The 15,585-nt window shown below is 53.9% G+C and overlaps 2 protein-coding genes across 5 annotated transcripts in view; one reads left to right on the plus strand and one right to left on the minus strand.

Annotated features, from left to right (window-relative positions):
• LOC101948742 (zinc finger protein RFP-like) overlaps positions 1-15,585 on the minus strand; it is a 1,201,957-nt gene that overhangs the window by 59,412 nt on the left and 1,126,960 nt on the right. The gene's annotated exons all lie outside the window — the stretch shown is intronic.
• Positions 5,181-12,665, plus strand: LOC101951967 (zinc finger protein 84-like). 4 transcript variants are annotated; one of them, XM_065564427.1, is made up of 5 exons: positions 5,181-5,434; positions 8,303-8,505; positions 9,004-9,130; positions 9,752-9,913; positions 10,177-12,665. In XM_065564427.1, exons 2-4 carry the CDS (start codon positions 8,365-8,367, stop codon positions 9,874-9,876), a joined length of 393 nt encoding a protein of 130 aa, XP_065420499.1. In that variant the 5' UTR covers positions 5,181-5,434; positions 8,303-8,364; the 3' UTR covers positions 9,877-9,913; positions 10,177-12,665. The 4 variants fall into 4 exon arrangements, with proteins under 4 accessions (XP_065420499.1, XP_065420496.1, XP_065420497.1 ...); XM_065564424.1 differs by having other exon boundaries at positions 5,193-5,434; positions 9,752-9,865; positions 10,174-12,665; XM_065564425.1 differs by having other exon boundaries at positions 5,193-5,434; positions 9,752-9,865.

A 15,585-nucleotide genomic window follows, 5' to 3' on the forward strand; every position in this document is an offset into this window, starting at 1 on the left:
CCTGAATTGTATAATGTTGTCAATCCTGCCCAAGAGGAATGTTGTGAGGAGGGGGCAGCATCTCCTGCTTGCTGAGAGGACGAGGCTGGGCAGAGATGAGAAGGAGGCCAGGGATGTCAGGGGACCTGGGCAGCTTTGAAGCCAGGCAGACCCACATTGTGGAAGACAGAGGGAGATAAGGAGCCATAGAGCCCAGCTGGTCACCCCCCCCCCCATGTACCACTGTGTCCTGTGTGGGGACGATAGCGACTGTCTCTGCCCCACCCACCCCACACTCATCCCTCTAACCTGAGCTCTTTGGAGTCCCTGCTCTCGGGGTGTTTGCTTTTGTGACTGTCTCCCAGCCCCTCTCATGGCTTCTCGGCCCTTTTATCCCAATGTGTAGATGTTGCTGGTGCATGGGGGAGTTGGGTGCAGCAGTGGGCTGGGCTGGAAGTGGGGAAAGGAGTCTGTCTTTTGCTTGTCGGTTTAAATAATAAAGTAGAATTTAGTTTCTCTCATTCCTAGTCTCCGTTGTTTTGCATGAAATGGCTGCCAACTGCAGAGGTAAGGTGAAAGGTTAAAGCAATGCAGACGTGGTCTAGGATGGAGATGCACAGTGAAGTCACCCGGCCAACCTCACCCCTGCCCTGTCACAGGCTCCTCAAACTCCCCTTAGAGATAAAACTCTCTTAAATCTTGTGCCCCGCTCCCTGACCCCAGTCAATAGCGTAGCTGGGGAGGAGCGGGGGGAGCGGCCGCTCCCCCACTGAGCACAAGCGGCGCCTTGTCAATCTCCTGGTGCCTTTGTACTCACCCGGGGGAACGATTAAAAACAGCGCTGTGGTGCTTTTATTTTACTCACCTGGCGGCACTCCGGCTCTTCGGCGGCGGTACCTTCAGTGCCGGAGCGAGTGAAGGGCCCGCCGCCGAAGACCCGGAGCGCCGCCGGGTGAGTAAAAGCGCCACAGCAGGTGGCGCCCTTTTTTTTTATCGCTCCTCCTGTTCCCTCCACCTGGCTACACCTAGGGTGACCAGACCACAGGGATGAAATATCGGGACGCGGGGGGGGGCGGAGCAAAAAAAAAAATGGCGGCGGAGCCAAAAAAAAAAAAAAAAAAAAAAGCAGTTTCGCAGGGGCGGGGGGGGGGCATTAGCAGGCCCCAGCCGCGCCGGGCGCACGTGCTGCCCACCCCAGGGCAAAAGCTGGCCCCGATGCAGAAGGGGCTAGGGATAAAGAGGGCAGGGGGGGGGACAAGAAACAAAGTCCGGGGCTGGCCACGGCGCGGGCGTGCAAGGGGCCAGGGCTGGCACAGCCGAGCCACAGCAGCGGCCGGTCACCTGTGGGGCTCCAGGCTGGGCAACGGGCAGGAGCCAGGGCTTTTCCCAGCCCTGCAGAGCCTCCTGCCCCCCAGCCTGCCGTGGGCACATGCAGCGCGTCCCGCCGCCGGCAGGGAGCCCCACGCCTCTCCCGCTCGGCTGCGCTCCAGCGGCTCCTTCCAGGCGGGGCGAGCCGCTGGAGCGCAGCCAAGCAAGAGAGGCGCGGGGCTCCCTGTCAGCAGCGGGGAAGTTTATGGGGACCCCGGCTGGCCCCTCGCCCCTGTCCGCCGGCCTCCCTGCCTGGGACAAGTCTCGCCCCCGCAGCCTCTCTTCGCCGCGTGTCTCCGGCGGCCCACGCTGCCCACCCGGGCCAGAGCCAGCCCCGGCTGCTGCCTCCACAGCAGCGGCCGGTCTCCTGAGGGGCTCCCCGGGGCTCCAGGCTGGGCAACGGGCAGGAGCCAGGGCTTTTCCCAGCCCTGCAGAGCCTCCCGCTCCCCAGCCCGCCGTGGGCACATGCGGCGCGTCCCGCCGCCGGCATGGGAGCCCCGCGCCTCTCCCACTCGGCTGCGCTCCAGCGGCTCCTTCCCGGCGGGGCCGCGGCAACTTTCCCTTCCCCTCCCAGGCTCCTGGTAGTTGCCCGACCCTCCTCCTAACCTCCTCCCTCCATTGAGAGATCCAATGGGGGAAGGAGGGGGCGGAGTCGGGGTTGGGGGGGCGTGAGCGCCGGAGCAGAGGGCAAATTTCCTTCTTTGTCCCGCGTCCCGACCGAACATCGGTCGGGACGCGGGACAAAGAAGGAAATATCGGGACTGTCCCGATAAAATCGGGACGTCTGGTCACCCTAGCTACACCACTGACCCCAGTACAAATCAGGACCAGTCTGACTGGGCTCCCGGGCTCATCCCCCTCTCCCTCCCCCTGGTGCTAGGCAGGAGTAATCCCACTGGGGCCACGTGACCTGTCTACACCAGTGTGAAGTTGTTGTGAGGGGCAAATCAGACCACTGGCCTCTAGGTCTGTTTGCAGGAGATACGCTCACACGTTGTGCGATGGTGATTCTGATCCCTGAGCTGGACTTCAGCCCCTGTTCTCACAACCTCACCCCCTGCCTAATTCTAGCTCAGTCTCATTGCAATCACTGGGGCCAGGGGCTGAAAGATTGTGGAAATGGGAGAGAATGTTTATAGCTGAAATCACACATGGGTGTTTTGAAAGGTTGTTAATGGGAGCTGCTTCGCTCTCCTGCTTGGATATGTTCTCTGGGATCCCGGGGACATAAAGGAGCAGGACTTACCATCTTGGCTGCGAATCCCCACTGCGACTATCTACACCAGTGGTTCTCAAACTATGGGGTGGACCTCCCACGGGAGGCGCGGCCTGTGTGTCTGGTGGGGGGTTTTAAGAGCACTGACTGTCAGCCCCAGGTGGCTGCAGCTCATGAAGGAGGGGTGTGCACATCTGGAAGGCGGGGATTAAAGGGACGTTCGGGCTCTCCTCCCTCCCCACCCCAAAAAAATCTCACATGGTGGCAGCGGGGCTCCAGCTGTCAGACCCAGGTGGAGCAGCAGCACAGAGGTAAGGTGGCAATGGGGTGATAAGTCTCCTGTGAATAGTAATAAATATTGATGGATGTTACTTTTCACATGGCCACCCTTACTTCTGTGCTGTTCCTGGTGCTGCCTTCAGAGCTGGGTACCTGGCCAGCAGCCCCTGCTCTCCACTCTGCCTTCAGAGCTGGGTATCAGTCTATGTATTTATGAGGGTGGGGTGTAAATGACAACAGACACAAAGAAGGGGACCCAATGAAATAAAGTGGAGAACCACTGGTCTACACTATTATGTTCATCACTTTTACAAAATTATGATAAATCTTGCACAAAGTATGCCTTGTGAGGTATCCTATGAAAAGTCATCATCTGCTGAATATTATTGTCCTGTTAACGTGCGTGTATCAACATTATGTATGGAGTTATGAGATTGTGCTATATGTTTGTTACTGAAACATGCTGTAAATTTTGAAAATGTCCACAGACTAGCTCCTCAGAGCCAGGTGCTAAGTGGGCATTAATTACTTATCCAGCCATTCACCAGCACGGGGAGGAGTTGTGAACAAGAAATTTACAATTCACCTGAAGCATGGTTGGAAGCTCACATCCGCCACAGACTGATTGTCACCTGCCCCTCAGCTGGGGGTAAACCTCAAAGAGGAGAGTGGTATAAAAACATGGGAGAATGGCCTCCATTTTTACCTCTCCTCCCCCATCTTTACAGAAGGCAACAAGATGGCTTGAAAGACAAGAGGAGCATTGGACTAGGGCGGGTGAACCAAGGCTGGAAGGAAATCCAGCCTCGGTACTAAGAACTGTGAACTGCCCGCAACAGCGGTTGGGGTGAGAAAAGCTGTTTGCTTCACATCTTACAGAGCGTGGTAAAGTTTGGGATTTAAAATGGGTGTTTACCTTTCATTTTTGTTGTAACGAATGTGGACCTTTTACGCCTTTCTCACTTGTAACCACTTAAAATCTACCTTTGTCTAGTTAATAAACTTGTTTTGTCCAAACCGGTGTGTTTTCATTGAAGTGTTTGGGGAATTTCAGATAACAAGGCTGTTGCCTGATCAGCAGGGCTGAAAGTGAGACGGCACGAGCCGGTATGGCGTACCGGTAAGAAGCTGGTACTGGCCCATACGCAGACCACATTAGCTTTAACGTCCCTGTCCCTTTTGCCTCCCCCATCGGTGGCCCTGCTGGAAGGGTCCATATTGGCAGGGCTGCCGCCAATGGGGGAAGGGGCAGCAATGGTAAAGCGCTGCCCGACGGGGCAGGGGGCAAAGGTAGCAACTGCCCTGGGGCCGGTGATTTAAAAGGGCCCAAGGCTCTGGCTACTGCACCAGTAGCCGGAGCCCTGGGCCCTATAAAGTGCCACTGGAGCCCTGGGCGGTGTGGGCCAGGCAATGTAGAAGGGCTGGTTATGGGATGCTGACCCCTCCCAGCCCCACCTCTTCCTCCCAAGGCCCTGCCCCTTCCAGGGGCCAGAGTGGGCACTCATACCAGTAAGTCTTTGGAGTTACCTTCACTCCTGCTGATCAACATCCTTCGCAGGCTGGTGGCTGTCTGGGAAAAGAGCCTGGAGGCGTTTGTTGTTCACACAGGGCAGCAGTGTGAAAGATGCCCTGAGATGGAGAATTAAGCAGTTCAACAGTCCGCACCGGGGTATGTCTCATATCCACTGTTTCCTGGGACCCAGCATGGCACCATTGGGCTTTCATCAGCCTGATGCTGAAAGATGACCTGAGCAGAGCTAACCAGAGATGGGGAAGTAGCCGACATCCTCAACTCCACTGGCTTCCGCTAAATGCTGAACTCCCCCTCGGCTGTGGGGGGAACCTTCCCTGAACCTTCCCCTCAGGCCTCATTTTCCTTCCCCACCTTACTTCTCCTCTTGCCTTCTGTCTCACAGAATACTAGGGTCGGAAGGGACCTCAGGAGGTCATCTAGTCCAACCCCCTGCTCAAAGCAGGACCAATTCCCAGACACATTTTTGCCCCAGATCCCTAAATGGCCCCCTCAAGGATTGAACTGCACCACGCAGGGTTTAGCAGGCCAATGGTCAAACCACGGAGCTATCCCTCCCCCTACTCAGCCAGTCCACTCAACACCACCTTTTGCACCATTCTGGTAGCCTGTGACTGGAGAGGCAGCTCAAAGCAAAGCCTTAACCAGCCCGATGCGACCAGCCACGATGCCCCTTTATGCTGAGAGAAGCTGCCCAAGCGGAGGCGAGGTGGGGCCCCCAGGGGGCAGGGGCTGGGGGCTGCAACGCGGTGGGTTGATCGCTAGGACCCAGGAGCAGCTGGGAGGCGGCTCTGGGGGGAGCGATCGCTGGGCTCAGGCCCGGCAGCAGGAAGTGACTCGCAGCCGCTGCGGTGACTCTGGCTCCAGGCTCCTGGCGAGATCCCCGAGCCCCGGCGGCTGGTGCTGGGAGCCCGGAGCCCTGGCTGCAGCCGGGAGAGGGGAATCTCCAGCAGGGCCCTTCCCGCTGCTCCCCAGGAGCCTCTCCCAGGGCAGAGCCCCCAGCCCGGCCAGGCCCCTTCCCGGCCCGGCCCCTGCCCCAGGGGGTCCCGCTCGGAGGGAAGGTGAGAGAGACCCGCCCCCCCCCCCCGTCACCCCCGGGCTGCAGCGGGAGGTTTGGCCCCAGGCTGCTCCCAGCGGAGCTGGCTGCGATTCCCGCCCTGGGCCCGGGAAAGCTGCCGCCAGCTCCCGGTGTGTGCGGGGCGGGGGGAGCCAGCCCGGGCGTGCTGGGGGCTGGGACAGCGACACGTGGGGGGCAGAGGCGGGGGAACCGGGAGGGGGCGGGGGGGGGCAGGAGGGGATTGGGGGAGGAGCAGGGATGCGTTAGGGGACAGGTCCGGGATGGGGATGCAGGTGCTAGGATGGGGCGATGCAGGGGGATGGGGGAATTATGGGGCTGAGGGGAAAGAGGCTGGAATGGAGGAAAGATGGGGGGGGGTCACTGCGAGGGGATGGTGAGAGCAAGAGGAGACTGGCTGGGGAAGGGAGTGGGGAGGGGCAGGGAGAAGGCAAAGGGCAAGGAGGGGGGTGGGGAGAGACACAAGGCAGCTCCCCCGCCCCGTGGCATAGGAGAGGTTGAGGAGCTGCCCCGTCCAGCATCCAGCTGGGAATGTTTTCCTGTAACTGGTCAAACAAACATGGGGGGCAGGCAGGGTGACCAGATGTCCTGATTTTATTGGGACAGTCCTGATATTTGGGGCTTTGTCTTATATAGGTGCCACCCCCTGTTCTGATTTTTCACCCTTGCTATCGAGTCAGGGGACTATCCCCTCAGGGCCCAGAAACTACACAGCAAATACCCAGCCCTCCTCCCCCCCAAAAATCTATTAAAGACAAACCCATGATTTTGGGGTCTGTCTCCTGAGTGTTGGAGCTGCCCAGGGCCCTGGTCTGATTTTCATGCAGGATTTAGATCTCAGCCACACCCTAGTCAGACCGGAGTCACTGCTGGCTCTGGCAGGGGAGGTGAGTGCGGATGGGCCAATGGGATCAGCCCCTGCCTGCCTGTCCCTGGGGGCTGCCGGGGCAGGACAGGGAGGCTCAGGCATTAGCTGCTGCTCCAGAAGGCTCCGGTTCTGTCTAAGGAAGCGGAGGAGGCGGGTGTGTGTCTCTCTCTGCTCATGTATCAGGGGGTAGCCGTGTTAGTCTGTATCTACAAAAACAACAAGGAGTCTGGTGGCACCTTAAAGACTAACAGACTAAGAGCCCTTGATGGTGTGGCTGATGTGGTTGGGTCCTCTCCGTTGCCTACTCTGTCCCCATATCTACTCTGGCGACACCATCAGACACCTGCACATCCACTAATGTTATATATGCCATCATGTGCCAGCAATGCCCCTCTGCCATGTACATTGGCCAAACCGGACAGTCCCTCCGCAAAAGAATAAATGGACACAAATCAGGAATGGTAACATACATAAGCCAGTAAGTGAACACTTCAATCTCCCTGGTCATTCTATTACAGATTTAAAAGTCACTATCATTGACCAAAAAAACTTCAGAAACAGACTTCAAAGATACACAGCAGAACTAAAATTCATTTGCAAATTTAACACCATTAATCTGGGCTTGAATAGGGACTGGGAGTGGCTGGCTCATTACAGAAACAGCTTTCCCTTGCCTGGAATTGATACCTCCTCATCTATTATTGGGAGTGGACTACATCCACCCTGATTGAATTGGCCCTGTCAACACTGGTTCTCCACTTGTGAAGTAACTCCCTGCTCTCCATGTGTCAGTATATAATGCCTGCATCTGTAACTTTCACTCTATGCATCCGAAGAAGTGAGGTTTTTACCCACGAAAGCTTATGCCCAAATAAATCTGTTAGTCTTTAAGGTGCCACCAGACTCCTTGTTGTTTTTCTCTCTGCTCATGTTATTACAGCCCTGGAGTTGAGCTCCCTGGGTCAGAAGCTGCCTCCTCTATTCAATTTCTCTCGTGGCTGGAACCAGCCAAGCAGCCCCGGGCTCTGCCACCATGGTGCCCCTGAGCCGCAGGTGACAGGAGACCTGGGGGAAAGGGCTGAGGCCAGGCAGGAAAGTGACTCTGCACAAAGGTCCCCTTTCCGGGACCTGCTGGTCAGTTTGGCCTACATGGGGAGGGGCTCCCTCAGTACGTCTTCACTACCCGCCGTATTGGCGGGTAGCAATCGATTTATCCGGGATCGATATATCGCGTCTCATTAAGACGCGATATATCGATCCCCGAACGCGCTCACCGTCGACTCCGGAACTCCACCAGAGCGAGCGGCGGTAGTGCAGTCGACGGGGGAGCCGCGGCCATCGATCCCACGCCATCTGGACCCCAGGTAATTCGATCCAAGATACTTCGACTTCAGCTACGAAGTTGCGTATCTTGGCTCGATCCCCCCCACTCTCTAGTGTAGACCAGCCCCCTGTGTCTGCGACTCCCAGAGCTGCTGCTCTCAGGGACACAGGCAGGTTCAAACCCCTGTTAGCCGTGGCAGTGGCTGATCTGCCTAATGAGGGAAAAGGCCCAGGACAATGGAGCAGTCGCTGTTCTCCATGGAGAGGGAAGAGGATAAAAAGGGAGAGAGGAGAGTCTGGAAGGGGCAGCAGGAGCAGGAAGTGGGGAGGGAGATTCCCAGCTCCCAGCCCTGCCCGGATCCATTCCCTGCATCCCCTGGGCAGACTGACACTCCTGGGAACAAGGGGAGAAGCCAAGAGAGGAAAAACAAGGTTGTGACTCCACTGAATACTGCACTACTTGGGGGAAGAGAGGGCGTTAGAGGGGGTGACACTACAGCGTCAGGGGGAATCCACCAAAGTAGCTTCTTTGATTCTGCTCTTTTTCTAGCTTTTGGCACAGAGGTGCTGTTAAGGGGAGAGTTTAAAAGTGCCCCAGTGGGTATAGTTCTGCTGGGAGGGGCCTGGCCTGGGTGGTAATAAATGAACTGGGTTTCTTCCCAGCATGGCAGAGTCCAGAGTGTCTGTCTGCAGGGAGAGAGCCTGGGAGGAATCGGGGTTGTTACATGGACTCCAGCCCCTTCTGTAACCTCCCCCATCGCCCCTCTCGCCCCGCCAGTTTGAGGAATCACATCCACGTTTCACGCCAGATCATCCCATTTTCCAGGAGACAGGGAAGGGAAATGGTTGTGATGGAGCCAGCTCAGGTAGGGGATTTTCAGGGAGCTGCTGGACGGGGGGGAGGGAAAAGCAGGGAGGAAACAGGGTGCGATAAACCTGCTGATTTTTTGAACAAGCCCATTGGCGGGGAGGGAGAAACATTCCCCCATTTCTCAAACAGGAAACAAACCCCCTGGGCAGGGCTCGGAACAGTTCAAAATTCCCAGTGCTGGAGCCACTGGCCAGAGGCTGTTGTGAAATATGAAGGGAGGCTGTTGGGATTCCTGTCCCTTGCTCAGAGCTCTGCTGTAAATGAGAAGACCCTGCCCTGATCCGTGTGCTGGGGGGGGGACAAGGAGCTCTCACCTTCTCCCCACCCCCTGAAGCCTCCTGGCTGCTCTGAGCAGGGTGGGGATGGGATTCTGCTACTCTGGTCCTCCCAGAGCTTCCAAGATGTTTTTCTTTTTCTTTCTTCCTTTCTCATGTGACTAGTGGGATTGTGGCTGGGGCAGCAAGAGCTTAGTTGTGGACTCTTGTTGTTCCAGATGCCGGTGACCTTTGAGGAGGTGGCTGTGTATTTCACCCAGGGGCAGGGGGCTCTGCTGGACCCCACTCAGAGAGCCCTCTACAGGGACGTCATGCAGGAGAACTACGAGATGGTGACCTCGCTGGGTAAGGGATTCCTGTCCGTTCAGTTATTAGAAGTCGTGGGGTCTGCGTGTCTAACTCTGGTCAGGTTCTTCCCCGGTCAGTTAGATCAGAGGCTAATGGGATCCATAATGCACAGCTGCCGTGAGAGAGAGACTTGCATCTCCGTGGCCTCTCCAACGGGACAAGGGTGTCAAAATCTAAGGGACATGCTAAACCCTCCCCACCCCTCCAGCTTTCAACGGGGCAGAAGTCGTTCATTGTCCTGTCTGTGTTATTTCTTCTTCACACACAAAATCCCTCTTCACTTCCCTTCTTGGGAATAGCTCCAGCCCTGGGGAAGACCCTGGGCCTGGCAGGTTTAGAAATAGGCAGGGGTCTAACTCCAGAGGTGTGTGAGCGTCAGCCAGTCCCCCAGAGTGCACAGCTCCTGGGAACTCCTTGTGAGAGCGTAACAATTCCCCTCTCCTCCCCAGACGTCTGACTCTCCCAAGGGGGCTCAGTGACCATATTCCCATCCTGTTGGATTCCATGTTCCCCCAGCAGAGCACGGGGACAGGTTCCACTCATGGAACGTCCTGTGTGACAGACACTCTCCCAATTCTCCATGCGCCCTGATCTGGTCTGATTTCACCCCCTGCGCAGGATTTTCCATTCCCAAACCTGACCTGATCGCCCGGCTGGAACGAGGGGAAGAGCCGTGGGTGCCCGATCTCCAGGCTGCTAAGGAAAGAGAGATCCTGAGAGGTGCCCACACAGGTGAGGACTGACACAGAAACCACCTGGTGAATGAAGGAAAAATATGATGTGAGTAAGAGCCCTCTGTTCTTCCTCATCTCAGCCAGCGCAGCGCTGTAGTCAGCAGATATCACTCACGGCTTTCCACCCGTCCTGTTAGCTGCAGGAGTTTCCTCCCCGTCTTTCCTTCCCTGTGAGTGTTTGTGTGGGATGTGGAGGCAGAATCCAATTGTTCAGTCTTCACAGCGTTAGCATGTTGCGTTTTCCCGCTGTGCTATTCCTCCTTCTCCCCAGCACAATGACTCCTGTCTGGATTGTCTCTCTCCCAGCAGGTGCTGAGCGAGGGAGTGAGAATGAGGCGGGGAATCATCATGAGGATGTTCCTGGGAAAGTGGAACCACAGGGGACCTTTATGGGAAGAGCTGAAGGAAATTTATCCCAGTGCTTGGAACAGGGAGAAGCCTGGGAAAATTGGCAGCGGTCAGAGAGGCTGCTGGGAAACTACCCAAGGGAGCAAGTAGGTGAATCTATTAAATGTAGGGGAGGAGACAAGGATCCCAAAGCCCAGCAGACAGACCCCAGGGAAGAGAAACCCTACCACTGCCTCAAATGTGGGAAAAGATTCATTGTGAGACCACACCATCTTACACTTCAGACAATCCATACTGGAGAGAAACCACTTCAATTCTTGGACTATGGGGAAAGCTTAAATAACTGCTCAGATCTTAATTACAATGGGAGAAGCCACATAGGAGAGAAACCCTATCAATGCCTCGAGTGTGGGAACTGTTTGAATCGGAAGTCAGCACTGATTACACATCAGATAAACCACATGGGAGAGAGACCCCATATGTGCTTGGATTGTGGAAAAAGTTTCGTTCGGAGGTCAGACCTTGTTAGACATCAGGCAATCCACACAGGAGAGAGACCCCATGAATGCTTAGACTGTGGGAAAAGTTTCATACGGAAGTCAGACCTTGCTAAACATCAGGCAATCCACAGTGGAGAGAGACCCCATATGTGCTTGGACTGTGGGAAAAGTTTCACACGGAGATCATCCCTTCTTCAACATCAGGGAATCCACAGAGGAGAGAACCCCCATAAGTGCTTAGACTGTGGAAAAAGTTTCATATGGAGGTCAGACCTTGTTAAACATCAGGTATTCCACAGAGGAGAGAGACTCCATGAGTGCCTGGACTGTGGGAAAAGTTTCATTCAGAGATCAGATCTTGTTAAACATCAAACAATCCACACAGGAGAGAGACCCCATAAGTGCCTGAACTGTGGGAAAAGTTTCATACGGAGGGCTGACCTTGTTAAACATGAGGTACTCCACACAGGAGAGAGACCCTATAAGTGCTTGGACTGTGCAAAAAGTTTCATATGGAGGTCAGACCTTGTTAATCATCAGGCAACCCACACAGGAGAGAGACCCCATAAGTGCTTGGACTGTGGGAAAAGTTTCATACGGAGATCAGCCCTTGTTAATCATCAGGCAACCCACACTGGAGAGAGACCCCATAAGTGCTTGGACTGTGGAAAAAGTTTCGTTCGGAGGTCTGACCTTGTTAAACATCAGTCATTCCACACAGGAGAGAGACCCCATAAGTGCCTGGACTGTGGGAAAAGTTTCATACAGAGGTCAGATCTTATTAAACATCAGGCAATCCACACAGGAGAGAGACCCCATAAGTGCCTGGATTGTGGGAAAAGTTTCACACGGAGATCAGCTTTAGTTAATCATCAGGCAATCCACACAGGAGAGAGGCCCCATAAGTGCTTGGACTGTGGGAAAAGTTTCATAGAGAGATCACAACTCACTAAACATGAGAGAATCCACACCGGATCTAAACTTCTGTGACCCCTGGCCAGAAAGGGTTAAGAAACTTGCAGGCTAATTGACCCAGATTCATCCTTCAGAGACATGTTTGAAAAGTGTGTAAATGGAAATTAGGGTCATTCCACGTTGGATAGACTAGAACTTTGAAATGTAAACTTTTATTGTTAAAGAACTGGAAGAAGATGGTAACTATAGTAGTCTATGTTTACCTGTATCTTGTTAGAGTTTAACATTGTAACCAAACGGTTCCTGTCTAGGGCTGTATTCTGTTAATTTAGAGATCAAAAGGAAACTTAATGTCATTGTCTCTTTTATATTTTTGGTAAACTCTGTCTGAACTGCTTTATGGATAAATGTCTTATGTTAATGCCTTTAATTAATTACCGGTGCTGTTTAGGAAATAGAAAGTTACGTCAACAGCCTATTGGTCACCCAAGGACTGCGTGCTGACGAGAGGCTGCAAAAATCTCTAGAAAAACTCTTGGAATGTGATCCTTTTCTCTCAGATCTTTGTTAGTTTTATTCGTGGGGCGTTTGAGTCGTTAGACTGAGCTCTCCAGTCCCATCTGCACCACCTTGATATTGGACATTGGACTATATAACAGGGGTTCTCAAACTGGGGGTCTAGACCCCTCAGGGGGTCGTGAGGTTATTAGATGAGTGTTCGTGAGCTGTCATCCTCCACCCCAAACCCCGCTTTGCCTCCAGCATTTATAATGGTGTTAAATAGATAAAAAGGTATTTTTAATTTATGCGGGGGGTCACACTCCGAGGCTTGCTGTATGAAAGGGTTCACCACTACAAAAGTTTGAAAATCTCTGGACTATAACCTGATGAAATGATTCTGAAAAGGATTCTTTGCAATTCTAAAGCACCATCTCTACTATGAACTGCCCTAAGGACTCTATGCATGTCTGTGTGTATAATGATCTTCTAACCCATACTCTCTTTTCTTCTTTTAATAAAGCTTAGTTTAGTTAATAAGAATTGGCTGCAAGCGAGTATTTGGGTAAGAACTGAAGTGTTCATTAACTTGGTGGGTGATGTGTCCGATCCTTTGGGATTTGTAGAACTTTTTCTATGATGAAGCAGATTTTCTGTAATCCCCATCATGTTTCATTGGGCTGTCTGGGAGCGAGCCCAAGGCCGGGTTGCTCTAAGGGAGCTGTGCTTTGGCTTCTGTGTTGCCAGTAAGGTATTGTAGAAGCTGTTTTGTTGTTGGCTTGGTGAACTGAAGTATTGGAATAGCCACCAATTTTGAGGAGTGTCGGCCCCATTCTTTGCCGCTTGTCTTAATTGGCTCCCAAGGATCCAGCTGTCTAAGCAAATCCCAGGCAGAGGAGGAAAAGCCCCGATCAGACTCTGCAGCCCTGGCTGCTGAGCTGATGGGCCACAGGTGGGGGAAGGGAGAGAGAGAAACTCCTCCAGACGCTCCCTCTGCCTGGCTGAAGTCCCCCCCTCCCCGTATCCCCCTGCCATGGAGATGAGGAGAAGGACACTTGGGCCAGGCCCCACCTTCACTCTAGACACCTGTCCCCATCTCCCATCTTCCACCAGCTCCTGGGCTGGGCTCCCCCACTTACCTAGGTCTGTTCCTTGCAGGGGGAGTGTCCCTGGGGGATGGTAACTCCTCCCAACTTCATAACCCCCAAGACACTGGGTCTGGGGGATCAAACATTAAGGGACCAGGGCAATGGGTTATGGTGAAGAAACTGGGGATTGAATGGGTGAGGCTGGGAAGCAGGGGGAGCTGGGTGCTGGGGCTATCAAGTGTTTGGGGATCATGGGATAAGAGGCGAGGGAGAGCACCGGGGTAGAGAAGTGCTGCCTCTCCTCACTCAGCCCCTCTGCCCCTTCTCCCTGCTCCCTCTGCATTCAGACACCACCACTGAGAGGGGCTGATTCCCACAGGGCCTTTTGTGGGAGGCCTGGAGAACCCATCTCTGCCAATGTAGCATCAGCCTCGAGGTTCTCTCTGTGGTAGGAAATGTGGTCAGGATGAGCTAGCCCATCTCTATATCCCTCCACCAGGTTTCCTGGTGTAAACTCTATGATGCTGGCAGACCAGGTGCCAGCTCATGCAAAGCCCTAGTCCAATTCACTTGTGTATTAGGATAGGATTGATCAAAGAGATCGTTAAATGTATGTGTTTAAACTTCATGACAACTAACAGGATGTTACTTGCATTGTTATAATATATAATTCCATTGTGTATACCCCTATAACTAAATAACCCATCAAACAAGGAAGAAGAAGGCTGGCAAGACAGACTGGAGAGTCTAAGGGGACTGTCTGTGAGTCTAGGGTAAGACTGGGATAGTGACCCAGGAGTTCACATTTATCACTGGCTTGGTGAAATCTAGTTACAGAACGAAACACCAGCTGGTTTTCTGCCAGTCTGCCCAGAGGTCGGCACTCATAGCTGTGAACCACTCCAGAGAGCGCGACAAACCAACCTGGAGCATCTTATCTATTCTGATCCCCTCCATTAGCAGAGTGATCGTTAGTCCCTGATTTCCCCTTTGGGGCCAGATTGTCTCATTCCCAGATAGTCTCACATTACTCCAGACCCTGCTGAAAAGCATTTGGTGTTTGTACATTTTCTCACTTATGGGCCAGAAATAAGCACATGCTAACAAAGTGGGAGCAGGGACAGTAAAATGTGGTGTTTTATCTTCTGTGCTATTTCAGGGCGATGGGGTGAGTCCAAGGGATTCCCTCCTTCCCCCAGCACCCTGACGCTCCACTCTCGACACAGCAGCCTCTGTCCCAGCATTGGAGAGTTTTATCATGTCCCTGCTTTACCCCTCCACCTCCCACGGCATAGGCGCTGGCATAGGACCACCCACGGAAAAAAATTGGTGGGTGCTCAGCACACACTGGCAGCTCCCCGCCCCCCCACTCCAGCTGGCCTCCGCCTCCTCTGCGAGCATGCCGCCGCATCCTACTTCTCCCCCCTCCCTCCCAGCATTTGCACCGCGAAACAGCTGTTTCGCGGGGTGAGGAGGAGGTGGAACGCGGTGTGCTTGGGGAAGAGATGGAGTTGGGGCAGGACTTGGGAGAAGGGATTGGAATGGGGGCGGGGTTAGGGGCGGGGAAAGGGTGGGGGTGGGGGTGGGGGCGCGAGCCCTCACCGGCACCGGAGAAAGTTAACACATTTGCCCATTACTTTGGGGTATGCTCATTTATTCGGGTTACTCTTCTGGGGAAGGGGATTCTGTAATCCTGTCAATGTACTGCTTGTGTCACTTCTTTCTTCTGCAAGTCCCCTCCCAATGGAGCTATCCTGCAGGACCTAGGCTCCCTAGGGCTGGGTTACTCCAGCCCCAGAACCGGATGAACACCCACCCACCCACACATACATTAACAGAGCAAGTCTGAGCAGACCGGGTCAATCAGCACTGTCAAGCTGACCCCTTATTTGTCTCTGGACTCACTGGGCTGGAGGAAGCAGCACTTTCAAGATGCCTCTCCTTATATGCCCCTGGGGTCCATGGACTGGGTCAAGCAGCACTTTCAAGCTGTTACCCTTATGCATCCCAGATTCAGCACGTCCCTATCCCCACTCCCCCAACACAATTGTACTGGCAGTAACCTACGTGTTGAGCAAACCCCACAGTATTTTGGGTGCTGCAGGGATCTTTAGCTTAGGTAAAAGAAGCGTTGCTGTAGAGTGAATGGGGGCAGCTAAAACCACAAATGAGTAAAGTTCAGCAAGAGAGAGAGAAGCAACAAAGTTAACCATAGAACTTATTTATTGAATAATAGTGATAACTACACAAGGAGAGCTAAACCAACATAACATACATGATTAAAGGTTAATACCTAAGGTAGAAAGGAAAACAGAGAGAGAGAAGGAGGGGGCATCTCACCCACTCCATGAGGCTTGAACTGGTCGGGG

This window comes from Chrysemys picta, chromosome 12, assembly GCF_011386835.1.
Source record: "Chrysemys picta bellii isolate R12L10 chromosome 12, ASM1138683v2, whole genome shotgun sequence".
Taxonomy (NCBI): domain Eukaryota; kingdom Metazoa; phylum Chordata; order Testudines; family Emydidae; genus Chrysemys; species Chrysemys picta.

Coding starts and splice junctions, on each gene's coding strand:
- LOC101951967 (XM_065564424.1), top strand. CDS start 8,365: ATGGACTCCAGCCCCTTCTGTAACCTCCCCCATCGCCCCTCTCGCCCC. Junction 8,506..9,003: donor TTGTGATGGAGCCAGCTCAG/GTAGGGGATTTT, acceptor TTGTTGTTCCAG/ATGCCGGTGACCTTTGAGGA. Junction 9,131..9,751: donor CGAGATGGTGACCTCGCTGG/GTAAGGGATTCC, acceptor CCCCCTGCGCAG/GATTTTCCATTCCCAAACCT.